This window comes from Chrysemys picta, chromosome 12, assembly GCF_011386835.1.
Source record: "Chrysemys picta bellii isolate R12L10 chromosome 12, ASM1138683v2, whole genome shotgun sequence".
NCBI classification, from domain to species: Eukaryota; Metazoa; Chordata; order Testudines; family Emydidae; genus Chrysemys; species Chrysemys picta.
Window position 1 is genome coordinate 42,424,227 of NC_088802.1, and position 21,297 is coordinate 42,445,523.

At 53.9% G+C, this 21,297-nt stretch overlaps 2 protein-coding genes across 6 annotated transcripts in view; one reads left to right on the forward strand and one right to left on the reverse strand.

The window, feature by feature from the left end:
- The first annotated feature begins 552 nt into the window (after positions 1–552).
- GALK1 (galactokinase 1) lies at positions 553–9,762 on the forward strand. Its single transcript, XM_005297501.5, has 8 exons — positions 553–871; positions 3,609–3,798; positions 4,547–4,666; positions 5,681–5,816; positions 7,106–7,287; positions 7,878–8,028; positions 8,848–9,010; positions 9,498–9,762. Exons 1-8 carry the CDS (start codon positions 704–706, stop codon positions 9,567–9,569), a joined length of 1,182 nt encoding a protein of 393 aa, XP_005297558.2. The 5' UTR covers positions 553–703; the 3' UTR covers positions 9,570–9,762.
- Positions 9,763–10,142: 380 nt separating this feature from the next.
- Positions 10,143–21,297, reverse strand: part of ITGB4 (integrin subunit beta 4) — a 56,080-nt gene continuing 44,925 nt past the window's right edge. For 2 of the 5 annotated variants that reach the window (XM_024101712.3, XM_065563432.1), the window contains exons 33-41: positions 20,839–21,060; positions 19,779–19,949; positions 19,068–19,241; positions 17,297–17,446; positions 16,159–16,347; positions 15,615–15,770; positions 15,056–15,220; positions 14,415–14,525; positions 10,143–13,759 (exon numbers count right to left, since the gene is read on the reverse strand). In XM_024101712.3, coding sequence (XP_023957480.2) covers positions 13,620–13,759; positions 14,415–14,525; positions 15,056–15,220; positions 15,615–15,770; positions 16,159–16,347; positions 17,297–17,446; positions 19,068–19,241; positions 19,779–19,949; positions 20,839–21,060 — 1,478 coding nt within the window. In that variant the 3' untranslated portion in view covers positions 10,143–13,619. The remainder of the gene's footprint in view (positions 13,760–14,414; positions 14,526–15,055; positions 15,221–15,614; positions 15,771–16,158; positions 16,348–17,296; positions 17,447–19,067; positions 19,242–19,778; positions 19,950–20,838; positions 21,061–21,297) is intronic. The other 3 variants (XM_008163898.4, XM_065563433.1, XM_008163899.4) reach the window with 3 other exon arrangements.

The following is a 21,297-nucleotide window of genomic DNA, read 5'->3' on the forward strand; positions in this document are numbered from 1 at the left end:
GGGTTTTTAACACTGTGCCAAGTACCCATGATCAGGGCAGGTCTAATGGATACTGTTAAAAACAGCAGCAGCTAGTGGCCCCTTGACACTAGGATTTCCAAGGGCGCTAACACCAATAGAGCTGAGCTGGTGTTAGAAAAAAGTGCCAACTGTCCCTTCAGTATTCTCAGGGCCTGAGAAGTGCTGTAGGTACCGATGGAATGGCCACTCCTTCACCAAAAGCAATGATCTCCTGGGAAACCCACCCTGCACAGGAAAAGTAACCACACTTCAGCAAATGCTCCCTGGTTCTCCACTCCTGCAGCCCCTCCTTTAGAGCCAGAGCGTCCCAAAGGAAAACGTGGGGTTTTCTACAGTGACTGGAGCATATAGGCAGCTCCCCCATTGGGTGGCTGGGGGGGGGTCCTTTCTGCTTTTAGGGTGCGCCTTCTGGCGCGCTTTGAGATCCTCTGGTGGAAGATGCAGAGTTAATCACTGAACAGGGTTACTATTTAACGCGCCTGATGTGGGAGGCGAAATGACTGACCCGAGCTAAAGAAATTCACCAGCTCCAGGCTAAGGGGCGGGGCAGTAAAGAAGCCTCCAGCGCAGGCAGGAAGCGGGAGGAGGCCCCCGCGACCTGGCCCGGGAGTTGTCGCTCCAGCTGGGCGTTCCGTGGTGGAACGTTGCAACACCGCGTTCCTACCCCAGCCCCCTGCAGAGCATGGCCGGGCGAAGGGAGGCCGATCTCGGCTCGCTGCTGGCGCAGGCCCGGGTGGCGTACCGAGGAGCCTTTGCAGGGGCGGACCCTGAGATCGCGGTGTCAGCCCCCGGCAGGGTGAACCTGATCGGAGAGCACACGGACTACAACCAGGGCTTCGTGCTGCCTATGGTAAGGGGGAGGGCAGAGGGGCTGGGCTTGGGAGGGCCCGCCGAAGCATTACTTGGGCTGTGGTCATGCCGCCCCCCCCCCTTCCCCCGCGAGTTGGGCGCAGTAAACCCAGGCACTTCGGTACCATCCCGTTCTTTCATAGAGGAGCGGGGGATCAAGTCCGCATTGTTGCGAGGGTCGGGAGCAGAATCCTCCACGTTGCTGTCTCTCTCCGTGTTTCTGCAGCCCCCTGGCTCGCGAGACGAACACTTGTCCCGCGTGTTTGTTACACGGGGCGTCACTGTAGAGAGAGCCACAAAATGAACCGCCCCTTCCCCCAGAACGGTGGTGGAATACAGAGCCCCCCTCCCGCCCCCTGAGAGAATCACAACACTCAGACTTGCTCCCAGTCCCAGCAAAACAATAACTAGCAAAACTATCACTACTGAATTCTTCCCGCTCCGCTACAGCCTTTATCAGCACGGTGCTGTACAAACGGTAACCAAGTCACTCCGCTCGGGATGTTGGATTGGATTACGTTGGAACTGGAAAAGGTTCAGAAAAGGGCAACAAAAATGATTAGGGGTCTGGAGCATCTGCCATATGAGGGGCGATTAATAAGACTGGGACTTCTCTGCTTGGAAAAGAGATGGCTAAGGGGGGGAGGTATTATAGAGGTCTGTGAAATCATGACTGGTGTGGAGAAAATAAATAAGTGTTATTTATACTCATAACACAAGAACTGGGGGGTCACCAAATGAAATTAATAGGCAGCAGGTTTAAAACAAACAAAAGGAAGTATTTTAATCACACAATGCACAGTCAACCTGTAGAACTCCTTGCCAGAGGATGTTGTGAAGGCCAAGATTATAACAGGGTTCAAAAAAGAACTACATAAGTTCATGGAGGACAGGTCCATCAATGGCTATTAGCCAGGATGGGTAGGGATGGTGGCCCTAGCCTCCATTTGCCAGAAGCTGGGAAAAGGCGACAGGGGATGGATCACTTGATGATTACCTGTTCTGTTCATTCCCTCTGGGGCACCTTGCATTGGCCACTGTCAGATAGGGTGACCAGATGGCAAATGTGAAAAATCGGGACTGAGGTGTGGGGTAATAAGTGCCTATATAAGACAAAGCCCCAAATATCAGGACTGTCCCTATAAACTTGGGACATCTGGTCATCCTATTGTCAGAAGACAGGATACTGGGCTAGTGGCCCTTTGGTCTGACCCAGTACAGCCGTTCTTCTGGATAAAAATCAGGCCTCAGGCCAATAAGTCCCCCAGTTTAGTAAACTGTTAAGATTTCCCCATCACCGTGTAATGGTTTTTGGCCTAGCTGTGGCTATCCAGTGGCAATACTGCCAGACATGCAGTATTGGGTGTGTTCGGAAGCACATCTTAGCAGCCTCTTGGCCTGGGCTTGGATTAACTTCCCCAAATGAGAATTCTAGGTCACAGGGTAACTCGTTGGAGAAGGTAGGAACCATTCTCATCTTCCTGCCATTCCAGGAAACGAACAAGTGTCAGACAGCGGACTTAGAGCACCACCGTGTGGGCACAGTGCTAGGAAAAACAGCTTTAGGCCAAGATTTCCAACCGTGGATGGCTCATCAATCCTTTTTTCTGGCATCTAAATAAATGGCTTAATTTCCAAAGGTGCAGAGTGCCCTTCGACTTCCTGCACTCAGCAGGGCTTTTGAAAATCGTGCCACTTATTTAGGTGCTTAAATATGGATTTGGGAGCCTGTCTTTTGACAATCGTGGGCCTGGCCTGTAATTATAACTCCATCTCCTTCAGAGCTGCAGTCTTGCCGCTGAGCATGGCAGGTAACATGGTCCTGGGTAAATGAGATTACAGATGGGTTGTACTGCCCTTCCCCTATTCCCAAAGTAGGTCCTGAAGCAACCACTGGGCAATTAAACTGCTTCATTCTCCTTCTTTTCTTTACTCACTCTATAGTTTCTGCCTCTCTAACTTTTAATTTGCAAACACGTGTTGATGCAGACAGAGTTTTCTGCCCCTTCTGACTGCCTGGGGCAAATCCTGACTCCAGTAACTTGAGCTCTGACTAGGACTTTGTTTGGCAGTGGTAACATTTGGAAAGCCTAGGAGAAAAAGCTAGTGTGATGCCCTCACTTTCCATAGAGCCTGGGCTGTGAGGATGGCATTGGTGATGCGATGACCTGTCCACTAGCAGCCAGGCGGAAGCCATCATACTGGTTTCCTACAGGCCACCAAAGAGCTAGCACAGCACAGTAATGCCTTTGGGTCTCCTGCTCTTGGATAGGGAAATCAGTGGTTTTTTTTAATTTATTCAAGGCTGTTTTTCATGTGAACAAACTGGCCCAGGGAATAAAATCCTGACTGGGAGGCAATTCTAAGAGCATCATCTCTACACACATGTATAATTCTGCCACTGTGTATAGGAAAGCTGGTGTCTCTCTGGGGGCAGCGTTAAGGTTGTTTGGGTATCTTAGTTGCAGGACATGGCAGCCAGGCCATCGCCGTCCTTGTGATAAGAGGCACAAAGTAGCAACTGGTTCATAGAGAGTGGGAAATTCCTGCTCCTTGGGGCTCCAGCCTGCTCCCTGTGGCCAGTTTCCTAGTGGGAGGAGGATCCCAGCCTTAATGCCAAGACCCTCCGATATCCCTGCACTGTCAGTTGCACTGGTTTTCCGGAAGCAGGACGTGTTGCAGGTTTCCCTCATTTCCTTTTGCACTGGGTGGGGTTCAGCCAACGTCTCTCTCTGCAGGCCCTGCAGCTGGGCACCGTGATGGTCGGGAGCCCAAGGCGGGATGGAACAATATCCATCATTACAACCGCGGAGGAGGCAGAGGAGCCCAAAAGGGTGCAGTTTCCAGCTCCGACAGAAAGAAACACCCTGAGGCCTGGGGAACCTCACTGGGCCAACTATGTGAAGGGCGTGATCCAGCATTACCGGGGTAAGGTCCAAACGCACCTGGGCAGCGGGAGAGCTGCTTGGGTCAGCAATGTTTCTGCAGGCTCTCAAGATGCAGCGTGCTCTGGTCGGGAGGGTGGGTGTTACAGTGGGACTGAGACAGAACTAGGAACAACTGTAGCCTCACTTCCAGCTGAACATTAGTGAAACCCAGCTGATCCCTGCAGCTGCTGTTCCATTCGTGTCTTGTCTGCAACTACAAGATAGCGCCTGAAACCCAGGTGCCATCTCTCTGCCTCCACCAGGCAGCCTGCCTTCCTGCTCCCAGAAGTGACTGCTCCATGGCGGAATTGGCGGTGAGTAAGGGATATCTTCCTCCACTGCCCTTCCCTCTCCCTGAAGCTGCTGCCCCAGCACTGGGCTGCAACTATAGAGAGACCAAACAGCAGTGGGCCAAGCGTGGTATGAGGATACAGCTTGGTTGTCCGGATTACCTCGTGGGAGTGAGAGCGGAAGAGTTAGAGACGGGCCTTGAACCAGCTCATTACAGCTGTAGTTCTCAGCTCCTTGCAGACGGCCTTCACCTGCCCTCTATCCAGTCAGGCACAGCTTGATGGCTACTGGCCTTTCTAAACTGGACATAGTTCCCCCAGCCTCTCTCCAACGGCAGCTGCTTCCCATGGGGTGTTGTACTCCCAGGGGTGTCACCAGTCCAAGTCCACTTCATTTTCTGTCTTGTCTCTGGATGGGCTCATTCTCCTTCTCCCCTTTGTTTTTTGTCTCCATTACAGCTGGTCCTCTCCCGGGCTTCAACGCAGTGATAGCCAGTAACGTCCCACTGGGTGGTGGCCTGTCTAGTTCAGCCTCGCTGGAAGTGGCTACGTATACCTTTCTGCAGCAGCTCTGCCCAGGTAAAACAGCAGCCGGTTCATCAGCTCCACAAGCCTGGTGCAGGAGAGAACGTCTCTTCTGGGATCCTCTCTGCCCAATCCAGGCGCTGGCCAAGAGACACTATAGGAGATGCTGTGATTCCAGTTCTCCCCTTCACCACCACAGAGCTGCATCACAGCCACTGAGCTGCATCACAGCCACTGAGCTGCTCCCCCTTCTCAGAGGTGGAACCCATCCCTTCCAGCAGGGCCCCACCAGATCCCTGGCTAACTCTGCACACAACTAATAGGAACTCTCTCTCTGTTGAGAATCAACCAGGAAGTTCTTTGGGTTGGCCAGGATGGGTGGGTGGGGAATGCTCCTTTGGGAGCAAGTGTGAGAAAATAACAGCACTTCCACCCTTCTCCGCGAGTGTATCAAATCAAATTCTGGCTGAAGAATGTGGCATCCAACATATGGTGACTGGATTGGTCCGTGCAGCCTGGTACCCTGTCTGTGATAGTGGCCAGCACATGTGATGCCTGAGGAGAAGACAAATATGCCCCTCACCCTGGGGAAGGGTGTGCCTAGATTGTGCAGTATTGCACATGAGTGGGGAAGATTCCTTGTGATCCCAGCTGGTACATGATCAGCAACAGAATTAAGCACAGAATATGCTACATACAAGGTTTATACCTCCCTTAAGCTCTGTTCTGGGGCCTTGTGCAGGCTCTCTGCAGGGGGGTGAATTTCACCCAGGCTGCAATTCCCCCTCTGCTTGCATAGCTGCAAACGTTATTAGCAGAGATGGGTTCAAGCCACAGAATTTGGATTTGGAGTCCGAACTGCCTAAAGCAGCCAGGGTTTTAGTTGGGAGTGATCGCTAGCTATAACTCCAGCCCTTTTTAAACAGGCAGCTGCAGTGCTGGCTCTGTAATGAAAAAGTGAAAATGAGCTTTAATCCTCCCACCCCCCATCCCGCCCCTGGGTCCCTTGGGCAAGGTGGGAAATGAAGCAGGCACCATGCTAATCTAGCTCTTTCTCATTTGGCACAGATGATGGGGACTTAGTAGCCAAGGCTCTGGCATGCCAGAAGGCTGAGCACACCTTTGCTGGTATGCCCTGTGGGATCATGGACCAGTTCATATCTGTGATGGGCAAAGAGGGCCATGCACTGCTGATAGACTGCAGGTCAGGCTACGGACTCATAGCTTATTGTACCATCTAATGATGATACTCTCCACTTCTACAGCACCTTCCCTCCGAGGATCTCAAAGCGCTTCCTCATCATCTGCCCACGAAGCCTCATAACAGAGGCTGGGAGAGGTGTAGGGCCAGACACCCAGTTACGTTAAGGCCCCTTTGTACCACTCTGGCAGTGTAAAGGGCTGTGGAAGTGAATTACATTTATACCCGGAGTGGCATAAAGGGTCCTCAGCCTAAAGGAGAATTTGTCCTTGGTCACCCTGTGTGACCTTGAGCAGACCAGCAGAGCTGGGATTACAGCCCAGGTCTGCCGATTCTCAGTCCTGTGTTCTGCCCACTAGACCACACTGCCTCCCACAGAGCAGAATTGTGGCCTTGTCCCGAGCTGCGCTGTGTAACTCTTATGTCTAGTGTCTAGCTGGCTGGGCAAGGGCAAGCCTAGCCTGGGAATTTGGACAGCAAGGTGAGCTGCTCCCCACTGGAACTTGTAGCATCCCGTGACCTTCGGCCACTGACAAAGGGTCACAGTCCCCACTATCCAGCGCCCCCAGCTTTAGGGACCGAGCCATTCAGACACAAGCCACGGAGATCTTGGGATAGGGCCACAAGATGGCTCTGTGGCTGCCGGATAGCCTTCCACAGGGTTATTATGGGAATGGAATGACTTGAGCAGTAAAACCCTGACAGAAATCAGGTCTGTAACTTCATGGTAAAAATCCTTACAGGATCATGGCCAGTAAAACCCATCCTTGGAGGGCCAGGAACTCCAGAGTCACTGTTGAACATTTCCATTGCAGTAGTGCCTGCTGGCCAGGTGCTGTACAAACACCGAATAAATGACAGCCCCAGAGAGCTTAAGGTTAAACTGAAGAGCCCCCAAACACCTGTGGTAGCTTATGTAGAGGGTTAGCTCTGTGGGGGGAGGACTAGTTTTATCGGCGCATGCAGGCCGTAGTAAAATAGAGCCCTGACTTGGGCCTGTGGCTGATACTGCAATACAATTGGTGAGATAATGAAAATGCAGCATCGAAGTGCCCAAACCACCTTAACTCTGCCCCTTTAGAGCTGCCAGCCTCCCAGCTGTGTGGGTGGAGAGCAGCTCTAACACTAGCGTCGTTCCTAGGTGGCTCTGAGCCTCAGAGTGATGTCCATGGCCTCACTGTAATGCAGGCTCCTGAGGCGTGCCATGGTGGCTGCTCCGACCCAGCTCGTCAGGGGCTCGGGTGGAAACAGGAAGTCCCGTGCCTGTGACCCTGCTGTGACCTCTCTTCCAGGTCGCTGGAGACTTACCTCTTGCCTTTGACCGACCCCAGCTTAGTGGTTCTCATCACCAACTCCAATGTGCGGCACGTGCTGACGGGCAGCGAGTACCCTACGCGCCGGCGCCAGTGCGAGGAGGCAGCGAAGGCTCTGGGCAAGGCCAGTCTGAGGGAGGCCTGTATGGCTGACTTGGAGGGTGAGTGGAATGTCTTCCCTGGGTCACCAGAACAGTCTGCTGCAGCCTAAATCTTGTGAGACAGGGTGGGGAGCGAGCTTGGTGACTGGGGGCGGGGGAAGGAGGTGGTGGGAGAGGGGCAGGGTGGGGAGCAAGCTTGACTACCGAGGGGAGAGGCGGTGGGAGAGGGGCAGGGACTGCGTGGGGAGAGAGCTTGGTGACTTTGGGGTGGTGGGGGCAGAGACAGTGTGGGGAGTGAGCTTGGTGACAGGGGGTGGTGGGACGGGGCAGGGATGGTGTGGGGACCGAGCTTGGTGTTGGGGGGGGCAGGGGGAGGCGGTGGGAGAGGGGCAGGGACAGGGTGGGGAGAGAGCTTGGCGACTGGGGGGGGAGGAAGGTGGTGGGAGGGACAGTGTGGGCAGCGAGCTTGGTGATGGGGGGGAGGCGGTGGGAGGGCCAGGGACTGGGGAGTGGGTTTGGTGACTTTGGGGGGGGCAAATAGAGAAGTGAACTCAAAAGGTGCTGGGCAGCATGGGGCTCCATTCCAACTGGTGCTGTTTGGAGGCTCTAGGCCATGGGTCGCGTTTCAGTCCAGCCTTGTGCGTCTCCAGCTGCCCGGGCCCTGCTGAGTGAGGAGGTGTACCGTCGCGCGAGGCACGTCATCGGAGAAATAGAGCGCACCTCCCGGGCGGCGCAGGCGCTGCAGGCCAAGGACTACAGGACGTTCGGGAGGCTGATGGTGGAAAGTCACAACTCCCTCCGGTACGGGCATCGCCAGCCCCGCTGGGTAGGGATGCTCCAGCCGGGGGGTAGGGTAGTAATAGCTCTCAGGGCCCAAGGATGGGACACAAGGATAGCAAGGTGGACATCTTCAACCACGAGATTTCCCGTGCAGCGTCTTACCTAGTCTCTCCCACTGCTCAGCGTTCCGGAGGGGAACAACCTGCAATAATTGACGGACTTTAGGAATAATTGCAGAGAAGATCCTGTTCTACAGCCTCGGCGTTGGTCTGTACCAGAGGATTCAGAAGGAGGCCTCTGTCCCTGCACCTCAAGCATGTCCATGGCCAGTTACCCAATCAGGGCTGGCTCCAGGCACCAGCCCAGCAAGCAGGTGCTTGGGGTGGTCAAGGGGAAAGGGCGGCACATCGGGCTGTTCGGCGGCAGGTCCCTCTCGGAGGGAAGCACCTGCCGCCTAATTCCTGCCAAAGAAGAAAGCGGCGCGGTGGAGCTGCCGCCGGAGTGCCTCCGATTGCAATTGCAATCGTGGCTCCCCCCCCTGCTGCTTGGGGCGGCAAAAACCCTGGAGCCGGTCCTGTACCCAATACCCTTACCACTGAAGGTAATGTGCCAGACTAACCTCAGCAGCTGGGCCTGCAGTTTGAGAGGCTTTGCCCTCTCCATTTTGGCTAGCAAATGCATGTGTTTCTAGGACTGGCCCTGAAATTCGACCTCAGGAGGAATCAAACGACTCTTCCATCTCCCGCTGCAGCCAGGTGCTATAGGACTGGGTGTGTTAGGAATGTGTGTACAGGGATGCGGCTCTGGCAGGCTGCCCAGACTCTGGTTTGTGTTTCCCAGGGATGATTATGAGGTCAGCTGTCCTGAGCTGGATGGGCTGGTAGCTGCAGCGCTGGAAGTCCGTGGGGTTTATGGCAGCAGGATGACGGGCGGAGGCTTCGGAGGCTGCACCGTCACGCTGCTGGACGCTGGAGCAGCAGAGGAAGCTCTGCAGCACATCAAGGTACGTAGCCCTTCTAACGCTATAGCTCTGGCCTTCAGCCTGGCCTCAGGACTTGCAGCGCAGAGCCCGGCTCCACCAGCGTGAGTGAAGAATTCTGACCAGGCAAGGTCGAGGCAGAGGAGGTTCAGGCCCATGGAAGGTGGCTTGATCAGGCTGGGATAGTGAGACAGACGAGTGTCTCCAGAGAATATCCCCGGAGAGTGACTAAGCAAAGTGACACATAGCTGGAGACATTGCTTGGAGGACTTGGATTGGTAATGAGGCTATAGGACCTTTGGCTCACTAGGGCGCTAGTCTCAATGTGACCATCTTACTAGTCCCATCAGATGGCCGTACCGAAGTGTATATGAAATGAGTTGTGGTTGGGGGCCAATAATGCTCAGTCTGGCAGTAGCTTCCCTGAATGCATTCTGATTGCAGGGCCCATTGCATTAGCATGCAGACTCTGCTGGACTCTTCAGTGTTTGCTTCTCCTTTTGTCTCCTAGGAGAAGTACAATGGCACAGCTACCTTCTATTTCACCACGCCTTCAGATGGGGCAAAGGCACAGCCTCTGTAAGGAGCGACTTCCCTTTCTGCATAGGGCTCTGACCTCCGGGTCCTCAACGGCATCAGAGGAAAAGTCCTGAGCCAGCTGCCTTCCCCCTTCCTCCTGGAGGAAATCAAACATGACTGTTTCTAACTTCGCAATGGAACACAGGGAAATGTACAAACCTGCGCCACTCAAGTAATAAAACTAATTTTGCACAACAGTTCTGCCTCTTGACTTAACCATCTCAGTCCAAACCACTGGAGACCATATTCTGATCTCAGTTACACGAACACGTGTGAGACTTACAGTCCACAGAGTTAACCCCAGTGCAACTGAGACCAGAGACTGATCCAGATTACTGCAGTGGTATGGGCAACATGTAGTGGCAGTGCAGTAATGCCTTGCATGAAGCTTAGTAATTACTGAAGGGAAGTATAGGGACTAGGATGACCGAGGGCCATGTGCCAAGTCGCCTGAGAGAAGGAGTCACCCATATGCTGGGAGCACGGTACATCCTAGCCCCTGTAACTCATCCCTTGCCAGATGGCACAACTGCCAATCTTTACCTCTGAATTTTTGCAATGAATGGGGCAGCCAGACTATAGAGAAAATTGTTTATTAAGTGCAATATAAAGCCATATGGTCCAGAACACCTGTGGACAGATTCTTCCTTGGTACACACCGGAAGTATTCATGTGCCAACAATTGTACTTATCTCATGAAAGCTACAAAAAAGTGGTTATGTTCTATTGTGGCTCTTCCATACAGACCTTTTTAAAAGGACAGGTTGTTAGAATTGGGATCAGCCACCAGGCTGCATTCTGCCCCAGATAACTTAATTAACTCTTTGGTTACAATTATTGTATGAACTCTCCTGTGGCAGCGAATCAGTGTGTTATAACTACAGTACAAAGCATTGTGATGCACAGCGACGGGAGGCTACAGTCAACGTGGTGTGGCTTTGGTGAAGTGCCACTTTAGCTGCAAATACGTCCATGTCTAGGAAAAGAGTAGTCGCCGAGAGCCCTGGAAGCCAGGAACTGAAATATAAGGCCAACTGGACATTCATTCAGTAACTAAATATTTCTAATGGGCTGTGTAAAACCACATTTGGTTTAATTTGTAACAGACCAGACTTCTTGTATTTAGATCAAAAACTAAACTAGCCCCAGTTCCCACCTAGGTTTAGGACAGGATGGTCATGCTTGAAATGGTCTGTCCTGGGAGCTCTCTCTGGTTCTCAAGGAATGGCAGAGAAGTTCCATAGTCCGCTTCAATAACACCAACGCCACCTCCAGGGAATAAGGGCAGCTATTGTTTTTGTTCCGCGGCCTTTGAAAACTGGCCTTACCCATGAAAGGTGGGAGCTGCCGTTCTTACTAGGAACAGTTTCCCAAATGCTCATGAGCAGCTCCCATGCTAGTCGGCTGAGGGTGAAGTTGAACCAGTCCACGTTCAGACCCCTTCAGAACCAAATGTCAAACAAGAGGCAATTCAAGAGCATTTCTCATTGGTAGATTTCAAAGGTGGGTCCTACCATCCCCATCTGACAGATGTGCCACATGGCACCAGGGTGTTAAGGGTCTTGCCCAAGCTCAGGGAAGGAGTCAGTGGTGCAGCCAGGGCTAGAACCCCCAAGGGGTTTTGCCTCCCAATCCACAGCTCTAGCTTTTGGCCCATGCTGCCTCAGCTCTTGTTCAGCCAGCTAACGCTGTGCAACGGCCTGGAGGGACTTAGGGGGAGATTTTCAAAGGCATAAATAGGAGCTGCCCAATTCCCACCGACTAACTATGGGAGTTGGGTACTTAACTGCCCTTTGGGCCTTTGCAAATCTTCCCTTAAGTCTTTAGGTTAATAGCCATATTAAACATCAGCACAGCTGAGTTGGACGTGTGGCTACAGAACTGGGCGCACAAGCCCTGCAGTTAGTACTGTACATTATGATCAGAAACGCTCGCTTCAAAGACACCCCCTCGGGGAGAGGGTTGGGAAGCGAAACATACGAAAGAGTCACCCCGCTGGCATAACTTAGTGCAGTGTTTGCAGAGGCGTGTGGGACAGAAAGGCAAAGCTCCCCTAGGGAAAGTGAACATACAGAGATTCCAGCACCACCGGGTTGGGAAGTACCAGGGAGGGAACTCAGCAAAGGGCATGGCAAGATGCTAGGATGCCTCATCGACCCAGAAGCTAGACACACGGCAGTAACTCTAGTAAAGGATCACTGGACAACGGTCAGATGCACGACAGCCCCTACTACCCTCAGCCTTGGGTAGCAGGACCGTGGGAGCGACTTGGTTCACGCAGCCACAGCCTTGCCACCAAACGGTAGCCACGCACGGCAGGGTTCCAGCACAGTTCTTGGCCCCAATGTGGTCTGAGAATGGCTGATGCTGGGGAAAGAATGACGTGGCTGAGGCTAACAGTTCATCCACTCTAAAGGAGAGCAACTGTCCCGCCCCCACTTCTCTCTCTGCCATCACCTTGTAGTTACTGGGTGACAGTGGAATGTAATACACTACAGGGAGTATTTTGGGCAGGGGATCAAAGGCCTTTAACAAGTCACGCAATGTTATCTGCCTAAGTTGCGCTAAAGCTCCACTGTGGGGAAAGTGACACCAATAAGGATCTGGGGTCTTAGGTTTATAACCAAGTTGGTCTTTCAAGAAAACAAAATTATTAGCCGTTTATAGTACATTTCTTCCGATCCTACGCCACTGAACTAGCAAGTCTGATTCTTCCCTTGTAGTCCTCCAGGCTTTACTTGGCCTTCGCGCAAGAGTATACAGTAGCTACAGTAAGACTGGACTGTTGTGTGCTTTGCAGTACACAAGCTCCTCGATCTGGGATGCTGTAGGAGGTTGGGTTGCTGTATTGCAGAAAGCAACAGTGGAGGATTTGGGTACTGATCTAAAGCCCATTGAAGTCACTGGGCGTTTTCCCATTGGCTTTGTATCAGGCTCCTTAACCCGTCTCTGCTATTACAAATGTTTCCCAAAAGCTGTGTGTCTTTAATGCTCATGGTAGCTCTCATTTACCTAGGTTTCTTTATAAAATAATAAAATATATTTATAGATACGAGGAAAACTATACAAGAGTTCAGCAAAATTGCATCATAGAGCATTGTGGGTAATGCTATGCAAATTAAGGCTATAATTTGTTACTGCAGTACCACACATTAGCAGCAGGGGGCTTTACACAAACAGGTGCGGTAGGCATGCAGCGATTACCCTGACCATCTACATTGTAACACAGGCTCATAAACAATGGAACTGTGCACATTTGCAGAGCACAATGGAGTTGCCTCCCACTGGTGAAATGAACAGGGGGGAAAAGCAGGGCTGAGACAGCAGGTTGGAAAAATAAAAAAGTGACCATGCATGACAGGTAGCACACAAGACAGAGGGGGAGCTGGATATTTAAATACAAACCAAAGCCCAGTGCAGTCAGACTCCCAGCAGGAGGCCAGCCATGTGAGAGTGGGTAGGCAGCACATACACACAAAGTCAGCAGGTAAGGATTATACTACACGGGACTCCACAAACGGCGGGCCAATGACCCTGCACTGAGAAGCCTCTGTGACAGACCACTCAGTGGAGATCCTAGGCCGGCCAGCCCAGAAACGGAGCGCTCCAAATGCCAATCACACACTTGCCACCCCATCCGCTGACTTGGGGAGGGGGGGGAGACAGCTCAGTGGTTTGAGCATTGGCCTACTAAACCCAGGGTTGTGAGTTCAATCCTTGAGGGGGCCACTTAGGGATCTGGGGCAAAATCAGTACTTGGTCCTGCTAGTGAAGGCAGGGGGCTGGACGCGATGACCTTTCAAGGTCCCTTCCAGTTCTAGGAGATAGGATATCTCCATTTATATATATATATATTCTTGCCGCCTCCACGGCGGTGGGCTTCAAAGGAATGACCAGTGTGTCAAGTGCCACTGCAGTTCTATGCCCAGGTGAGATTAGGTGTACCAGAGGTGTAGATTAGGTTTCCAGAGCCTGGAAGCTGATCATAGCATGAGCCTGCCTGAAAAGCTCTGCAGTCTGAACACGCACACCCCTTTGGCAGCCTCTCCCCAGCTCAGTCTTCGAAGAACTGTGTCTCCAGCTGTTTGGTGAGTGTTCCGCTGGACATCATGGTCCTACTGACGAACTCTTTGGTGACCTGCTTGGTGAGGGTGCCACTGCTCTCCACCCGCTGGGTGGTCATCAACATGCCATCTGCAACAAGAGGAGCAGGTCAGCCGTGGGCATGACGGCCTACGTGAGGTGCTGCCCTGGCTCTATCCCGTCTGGACTGTCAGACAGGTATCTGCAGGAGGAGCAGTAGCTGTTGGGCCCTAGCCTGCGTGTAGGGAATGAAATTCTCTCCCGGACCCCACATGAAGGCCGTCAGCCACAGCGGGACCTGGGCTGCGTTCAGGAAATGCAACCATGGCACATTTCAGACTGGCATCCACCCAGTACTAGGGGAGGCAGAGCAGGCAGTGCTGCAGCGAGGACAGAGAGGAGTTGGTTCAGTTCCTATTGACAGCAATTTATTGTGTCTCAAAATCATTACCCCTTGGCACCAGAGGGGTGAAGGGATGGGGATATTTAAACACAATTTTTTAAATTGTTCATTTTTCCTCTCTCTTTCTCCTTTCGCCCACCCTGCTGAAAGCCTATAGGGTTGAATAGCCTTGAGGAGCCCTCCAATAGCCCCTCCCTGGATGTCTGCAGAGCTAGGACCCTGAGATCTATGGGCAATCAGGATTGTAACTATTCACTACACCAGGCACCTTCCTTTGCACTGGCCGATACCAACGACTGTGACTCCGTACAACAATCTGCCCCGTCTCCAGGGACTGAAGCATTCCAGACAGGAAGCCCTTACCTGTGTAGTAGGGCTCCAGAGAGGAGTGGCTGATGGTGGTGTTGTATTCCGCGGGGAGGTTGTACACTTCCTCTCTCATGTATTGCTGCCCTCCGAACTGTGAGAAAGCTCCTGGAGAGAAGAGGAGAAAAGTCAGCTCGGGGAATGTCGCAGGAGCTGTACGATCACATGGAGCCCCTAGCTACCCGTCACTGAGCAATCAACGCCAACGACCCTCTCTCTATACCACTAGGCAGAGAGCTTATGTCATACTGTTCCATTAGGAGCCCTTAAAGAAAGAAATCTGAAGAATGCTCACGAGATACTGGAAGGCTGAAAGACCCTGTGAGGTGGCTGCTGGGTCTTGGGGATGCACAGTCATCGAAAGAAGAAGGTTGGTAATAAAGTAATAAGTTCTCAGACTCCTTTCTCACCCAAGGATCTCAAAGCCCCTTATAAATATTACATTAAACCTTGCTGCCCCCAGGAGGTATGTATTATCCTCATTCTACCGATAGCGAAACTGTGGCACAGAAATTGTTTCACCAGCAGAGGTGGGACGAGAACCCTGGAGTCCTGACCCAGTTCCCGGCTCTTCCCATGACTGCCATCTCCCACAAGTTGTCTTTTGTTCCCCCATATATACACAAGAAATGTGGTACCTCCATCTTGAGACTCAATGGTGATGATGCCCTCTCTTTCTGGCCCAAACCCTTGGGTGGTCTTGGCTTGCACTTTGAACTTGTAGGGGATGTTCTCGCTCAGGTAGGGCACTGTCAGGGAGGTTTCTGGGTTGTCCCCCTCCACATAGATATTCCTGGGTTCCCCTAATCCAAATGGAAGCACGGTATGAAGAGAGAGAATACAATGGTTCCCTAAAGCCCACCATCATTCCCACCAACTTCCTCCCCACTCACCACCCAGCTGCTACCCTCCTGCAGTTTCCACCACCCTCTCCCCTGCCCCACTTTATTCTTGTCTCAGCCCTCATCCCCCCTTATGACATCCCCAGTTCTCTGTCGAAAGATCCCCATTTCAGTACAAGGCTGGGTCTCAGGCCCAGCCCTCCCCACTAAGACTACTCAGGGATTGAACGGAGCGGGAGACTCTGTTCCTGGATCAGGTCTGCAGCTGCGACGTGCTACGCTTTAGCCCCAGCCAAGGGATAATTTGTCACTTCTCCGATGGCTTGTTTCCAGCCCAGCCGGAGCGAGAACGTACCTCCTCCGTGCAGCATCTCGCAGGTGATCATGTAGCCCAGAATGGCCCCGTTGGGCTTGCGGGGTCTCTCCCAGCTGAGCTGAAGCGAGTCCGGGCTCAGGGCAGTGAACACCAGGGGTCCTGGCGCACTGGGGGTGCTCAATGTAAACGGTGAACCTGCAGGAGCAACAGCGAGAGGTCAGTGCTGGACTGGGGGAGAGAAGCAGCAGCCTGGGTCTGTGCAGGTCGCTGCTGTAATGGGCTGGGAGTCTCAGCTGTTTGCATAGTGCACTGAAGATGGCACATTGGGGAGCGGCATTCAAGGGGGGTGTGTGTTCATTTTAAAGGGGGAGTGAAGGAGCAACAACTGGGAGCTGACAGAGCCTAAACTTCGACATGGGGGTGCCGCTACCATGCCCCAGACCCCCAGTGCACTCTGAGGCCGGCCTCCATACCCCCCCGGGCAGTGGAGCAGTGTGTGAACCCACCGCACCAGGGTCCCACGGCTCATTGCCCAGCCACAGGGAGATGGGAATGGAGTGAAGCCAGCGCTGGGCCCTCTCACCTGGTACAGGACTCAGCGGGCTCTGCGGGTCCACCTGGGACTCAATGGTGATGACGCCCTCTCTCTCGGGGCCCCAGCCCTCCTCGCTTTGGGCCTTCACCTTGAATATGTAGGAGTGGTTTGGCAGCAGGTTGTCCACCACCACCGAGTTGTGAGTGGGGTTGGGGATGCTCAGTCTGTACACGTCTCCTGGAAGGGGGGAGGAAGGAGAGAGACAGGTGCCACCTAACTGTCACAACAGCAGGGCTGCAGCCGCAGTACAGAGCAGTGAGTGTGTGTGTGTGTGTGTGTGTGTGTGTGTGTGGTCGGTCACACCAGAGCAGAGCAACCATCCCTCAAGCCTGTTCTCTTGCTCTGGCCGCGGCCTGTACACGGAGCGCATGTGACCTTACAATGCAGGTGGCCACCTACAGCAGGGCTGTGTTTGTGTTTATGGGGGGAATCCTTCCAAACCCCCAATAGCCTGACCCATGTGATAGGACCCCTCTGCCTTTAGACAAGTCCTATGAGCTTGGGTACTCTGCCCTCATTGATCGCAGGGTTATCCGGCTCCTTTCCAGACCCAGCTGCAGCACTGAACTCAGTGCGACAGAGCTAGGGAGGGGTGAGGGTGGGCTGGGGGAAGCGTTGGGATGGTAGCTATGGTTACCCCCATAATGGCCACTCTACGTCTGTGTTTGCCATTGCGTCTCTCCAGCATCTGCCTCAGGGTCCGGAGGCGACGGGCTCTAAACACTGACTAGAATTAGTAATAGGGAACAAGGAGGCTGAATGAAACAGACTCAGGCCCCTCCTCCATCACCTTCCATCCAGATAGCTCACGGCACTTCACAGATGTCAGCGAGCAAGTCCTCAACACTGGGGAGAGTGTGTGGGGGGGTGCATTTGAGCTAGTTCAGATGGAGGGAAATGAGGCACCGGGAGGATATATGATTTGCCCAAGGCCACCCAAGAAGTCTGTGGCAGAGCTGGGAATAGACCCCCGCCTAAAATCCTGGCTCTGCTCAGATCAGAGACAAAACTCCCATTGGCTTCAGTGGAACCCGGGTTCCGCTCTAGATCTCCCAGCCCCATGCTGTACCACGAAGACTCGTTCCACGCCCGGGGCTGAGCCGTCAGCCGAACAGGGCTCACTGACCTCCACTGAGGAGCTGGTACTGCACGCTGTAGCCTTGCACCTCTTTCTCGCACTGCGGCTCCTGCCAGCTGACTTTCAGGGAGGTGGGCCCCAGTGCAGAGAACACCAGGCGGGTGGGAGTGTCAGGAACGCCCAGGGCCATTCTGGAATCTGATGCAAAGAGGGAAAGTCACAACCTTGGATTCAATGGTGAGAGGCAGCGTGGAAAAGAAACAGATACATCCTAGCGTGTGATGGTCCTTACAGTCCGGGGAGAATGTGGCAAAACGTCCTCTCCACAACCACGGGCCGGATCTGCCGAGACCCTACCCGGAGGGGCTTTGGGGGCTGAGCTGAGCACCCAGGATGGGGTCAAGCGGTGTACGAATGGGTTCTGACAATGGCGCCCTGCAGTCTCTGGACTTGGAGAAGCAACACCCTAACTCCAGCCATGGGAGCGAAGGGATTGCTGAAAACATCTAGACGTTTTCCCTGCCAGCCCCTTAGCTCCCCAGCCAGCCCCTTAGCTCCACAGCAGGCTTGGGGCCAGGCTTGGCCAAACTCACTCCCCCTGAAGCACCACGTCCAGGCGGCTTGGTGCTTCGAGGACATCTTGGGAGTGAGTGAGACTCCTGGCCTTCTGGGGGAAGAGGGAATGCACCCTAGGGTGTGTGCTTTGCCTGACAGGCCTGCGCACGGAGAGGGGGAAGGGGAGTCAGAGCAGCCATCTAACAGCCCTGAGCCTTGCTGCATGCAAGCTGGGGATAAGGTGGGGGTGGGATCAGAGACCCCCATCGGAGAGAAGGGCACAGAGGTACTGTGAAGGAGAAGCCGTCCCTACCCATTCGCACATCCACAGTTAACCCACTGGCCACTCCTCTATCTTCCACACGCTCACCTACGTAGCTGCTCATTCCCCCGCCAGCTTCTCTCTGACCTCCCCCCACTCCGTGCCGGCAGCCACTCATCAAAGGTGACACTTCAAGGGGGAGACGGTCAACGGGAATTAAGCACCCAACTCCCATGGGCTTTCAGTGAGGTTCAGGTGCTTAACTGCCCTTTATGCCTTTGCAATCCTCCCCCATCATCTTCAAACTGCTTTGCCGTCACGTGTCCCAGTAACTGAATCAAGCTGTTAGCGAGGCGAGTATTGCTATCCCTGGTTTACAGATGGGGAAACTGAGGCAAAGAGGTTCATGTGAGTCAAAGGGGGACGAGGGATTAGACCCTGGGAGCTCCTGGCTCCCAGCCCGATGCTCAGTTCATTAGCCCACCCTGCTCTCTCTACAAATAGCACCTCCAGAACCAAAAGGTGGGAAGAATTAAGGGGTATCCCTTAACCACTGCCTTCATGGCAGCAAATGGATCCAATGACGAGCAGGTTCTCCAGCATCTCAATGCCAGGCGCTCTAGGGCTCAGCTGCCTAGCGTGGTTCGGAGGGATGTTTTGCATTGGGCACACATTCTCCCCCCAAGGCCTGTGGAGAGAGACAGAAAACGATCGGCTTGTTAGGAGTGAAGAGGGCAGGACGCGGACGGCGAGTCAATGAAGTCGTTAGAGCGCGGGGCGGGTTAATCAGCTCACATGGCTTTAACGAGGTCAATGACCCCTGCAAATGGAAAGGTGGTGTGGTGAAGGCGCAGCCAGGGTCAGGGGCACAGATCAGCACACACACAAAGCCGGTGGAGGAGAGGAGCAGACCGCTCACGGGTGGATGGGCTGGTTATGAGATGCATGACTGCGGGGAGACACCCACGAAGACACTGGACAAGGCTTTGCCGTGGGCTGTACCTATATACTTGGCAATCCCAGTGGGCCCATCAGTCATGATTATAGAATCCCGAAAGCCATTGCTGGCGTAGGAACCCTTCACCTTTGCCCTGCTCCTGACACCTACGTCTTGGGGCAGCAGGGCCATCCTGCCACCATCTTCACGTATGGAAGGGAGAATCCTCCCTGGCTGGTCTACAGGATAGTGGAAAACAGAGAGAGAAACCACTGAAGGCATCTGAAGCCAGAGCAGCCCGTGTGCTGGGGCACAGTACAGAGAGGGCTGCCTTAAGGGAGAGCATGAAAAGGGCTTCTCCAGCCCCGTCCTCACTGCCAGACCGACTCTCAGACAATTCGAGCTGCAAAGTAACCATGGAGATAAAGTAAGAGGCATGGAGGCAGGCCCCCCTTTCCCAGAATGCTTTGCGGGGCCCCCATGGAGGCAGCCCCTCTTTTCCCAGAGAGCCCTGGGGGGCCCCATGGAGGCTGCCTCCCCTTTCTCAGGGAGCTCAGGGGAGGGGAGCCATGGAGGCAGCCCCTCCTTTCTCAGGGTGCCCTGGTGGGATGCACAGAGGTAGCCCTCTCAGTGTGGAGAGAGGGAGCTCTGGGAGGCAGAGGTACAGGGAGCTCCCGGCTGGTGTGACCCAAGATCGCTGTAAGGGGTAGAGGGTAGGAAGACAAGTCCCTGCTATGGCGGAGCAGAGGGGAGAGCCCCAATCCCCCGACACTCACCATATCCTGAGGTCATTGTGCTGTAATCTCTGGTCAGAGACGAGCTGCCCATCAGCCTCCTCTCCTGGTGCATGTGTGAGGTCAGCTGGTTATAGCTAGCATTCAAGGTCCTGTTCAGGGTGCCCCCACTGCCGGGGAAGGTGAAATCCATCCGGCCATTCGGCAGATGCTCTGGGAAAGATTGAATTCAGTCAGTCTCAGCAATTGCAGTCTAGGCATCGGGACCATACCACGGCTCCGTGCCTCCTGCATCGGCTTTGTCCTGTTCTCCAGCTGTTTGAGAACATAACTCCGGCTCTTCAGACAAGTGACAACCGCACAGCCAGCAGCAGGGGAAACAAACAGGAACCTGCACCCCCTGCACAATACCCAACCGACCCGCAGTGCCCAAGGTAACTCCAGAGCTCAGCTTGTCGGGGGGGCTGCTAAGGTCCAACCTCACGTGTCTTAACAGTCAGATCTCTTGATCCCAGCACGTGTTTATATTTTGTCTTAACGAAAGAAGAAGAAATGCCAACTGAAGGAGGCGGCTCCCACAGATTTCACATTGGAGCCCATCTCAGCCGGACCTGAAAAGCAAACCCCACCATTAATGGTCTTTATGAACCCCCTCTTAAGTGACCACCCAAAGGGGCAGCAGAAATCAGGTGCCTCCTAGAGGCTGCTCTCTCAATAATAGTCCTGCAGGTTTGCATTGGAAACCTGGGTGGGTTACTTCAGAGAAGTTACTTAAGATGAGGAGTGGCCCCTTGGAGGCGGCTGTTCTTACAGGCTTCACATGGTTTTGATGTGCTCCTTCCCTAAGGGTCCGAGCCTATTGCAGAAGCGAGCTCCTAGCAGGTTCCCAGTCCATGCCCGAGGTGGGCGTTACCTTGGCACTCTCCTGAGCAGACAGACCATGACAACACTTTGCAAGCAGACTCTACTACATGTGACCAGTGCCTCATGCCAACACCAATGTGGGTACAGAGGGGATGTTAGGGGGCAGGGCCCAGTTCCACGCTCTTGGCTCGGAGAAGGACGAGACACGACATTCACTGCAGAAGAAGCCGGCCTTCACCTGGTTGGGGCCGGGGCGTCGCGCTCCTCGTCAGGCTGCCGCTGGCTGTGTCGCTCTCCAACAGTTCAGAATGGGAGCTATCCTCGTGGAGGAGACCCTCGGTGTCCGAGGAGAAGCAGCTGCTGCTAGAGAGGCGGGGGATCATTTCGGCTGGGAGCCTCCAGGTGATGCGGCGAAGGTCCAAGTCCTCCCCCAGCAGCTGCACATATTTCCACCTGGAGCCTTTTGGAACAATTTAAGTACTCACGTTGGCACGGCCTGCAGGGGCAAAGTGGGGAACCTGCCACCATCAGGCCACCTGCTGCACACTGGGGTCAGCCTCCAGGAGCAGCTGCATCTGCCTCCTGTGACAAACCCGCTGATGGGCTACTGCTGTGCAGAGATCATGGGACAGAGCTGGAGAATGGAGGGAACAGGACGCTGGGGGTTCAACCAGCCCTGGGGAGACCAGAGCTCCAA

Bases quoted from the DNA above. Each gene is read 5' to 3' on its own strand.
- GALK1 (XM_005297501.5), top strand. From the start codon at position 704: ATGGCCGGGCGAAGGGAGGCCGATCTCGGCTCGCTGCTGGCGCAGGCC. The intron at 4,667-5,680 runs GTAAAACAGCAG...CATTTGGCACAG, and splicing joins TCTGCAGCAGCTCTGCCCAG to ATGATGGGGACTTAGTAGCC. The intron at 5,817-7,105 runs GTCAGGCTACGG...CCTCTCTTCCAG, and splicing joins GCACTGCTGATAGACTGCAG to GTCGCTGGAGACTTACCTCT.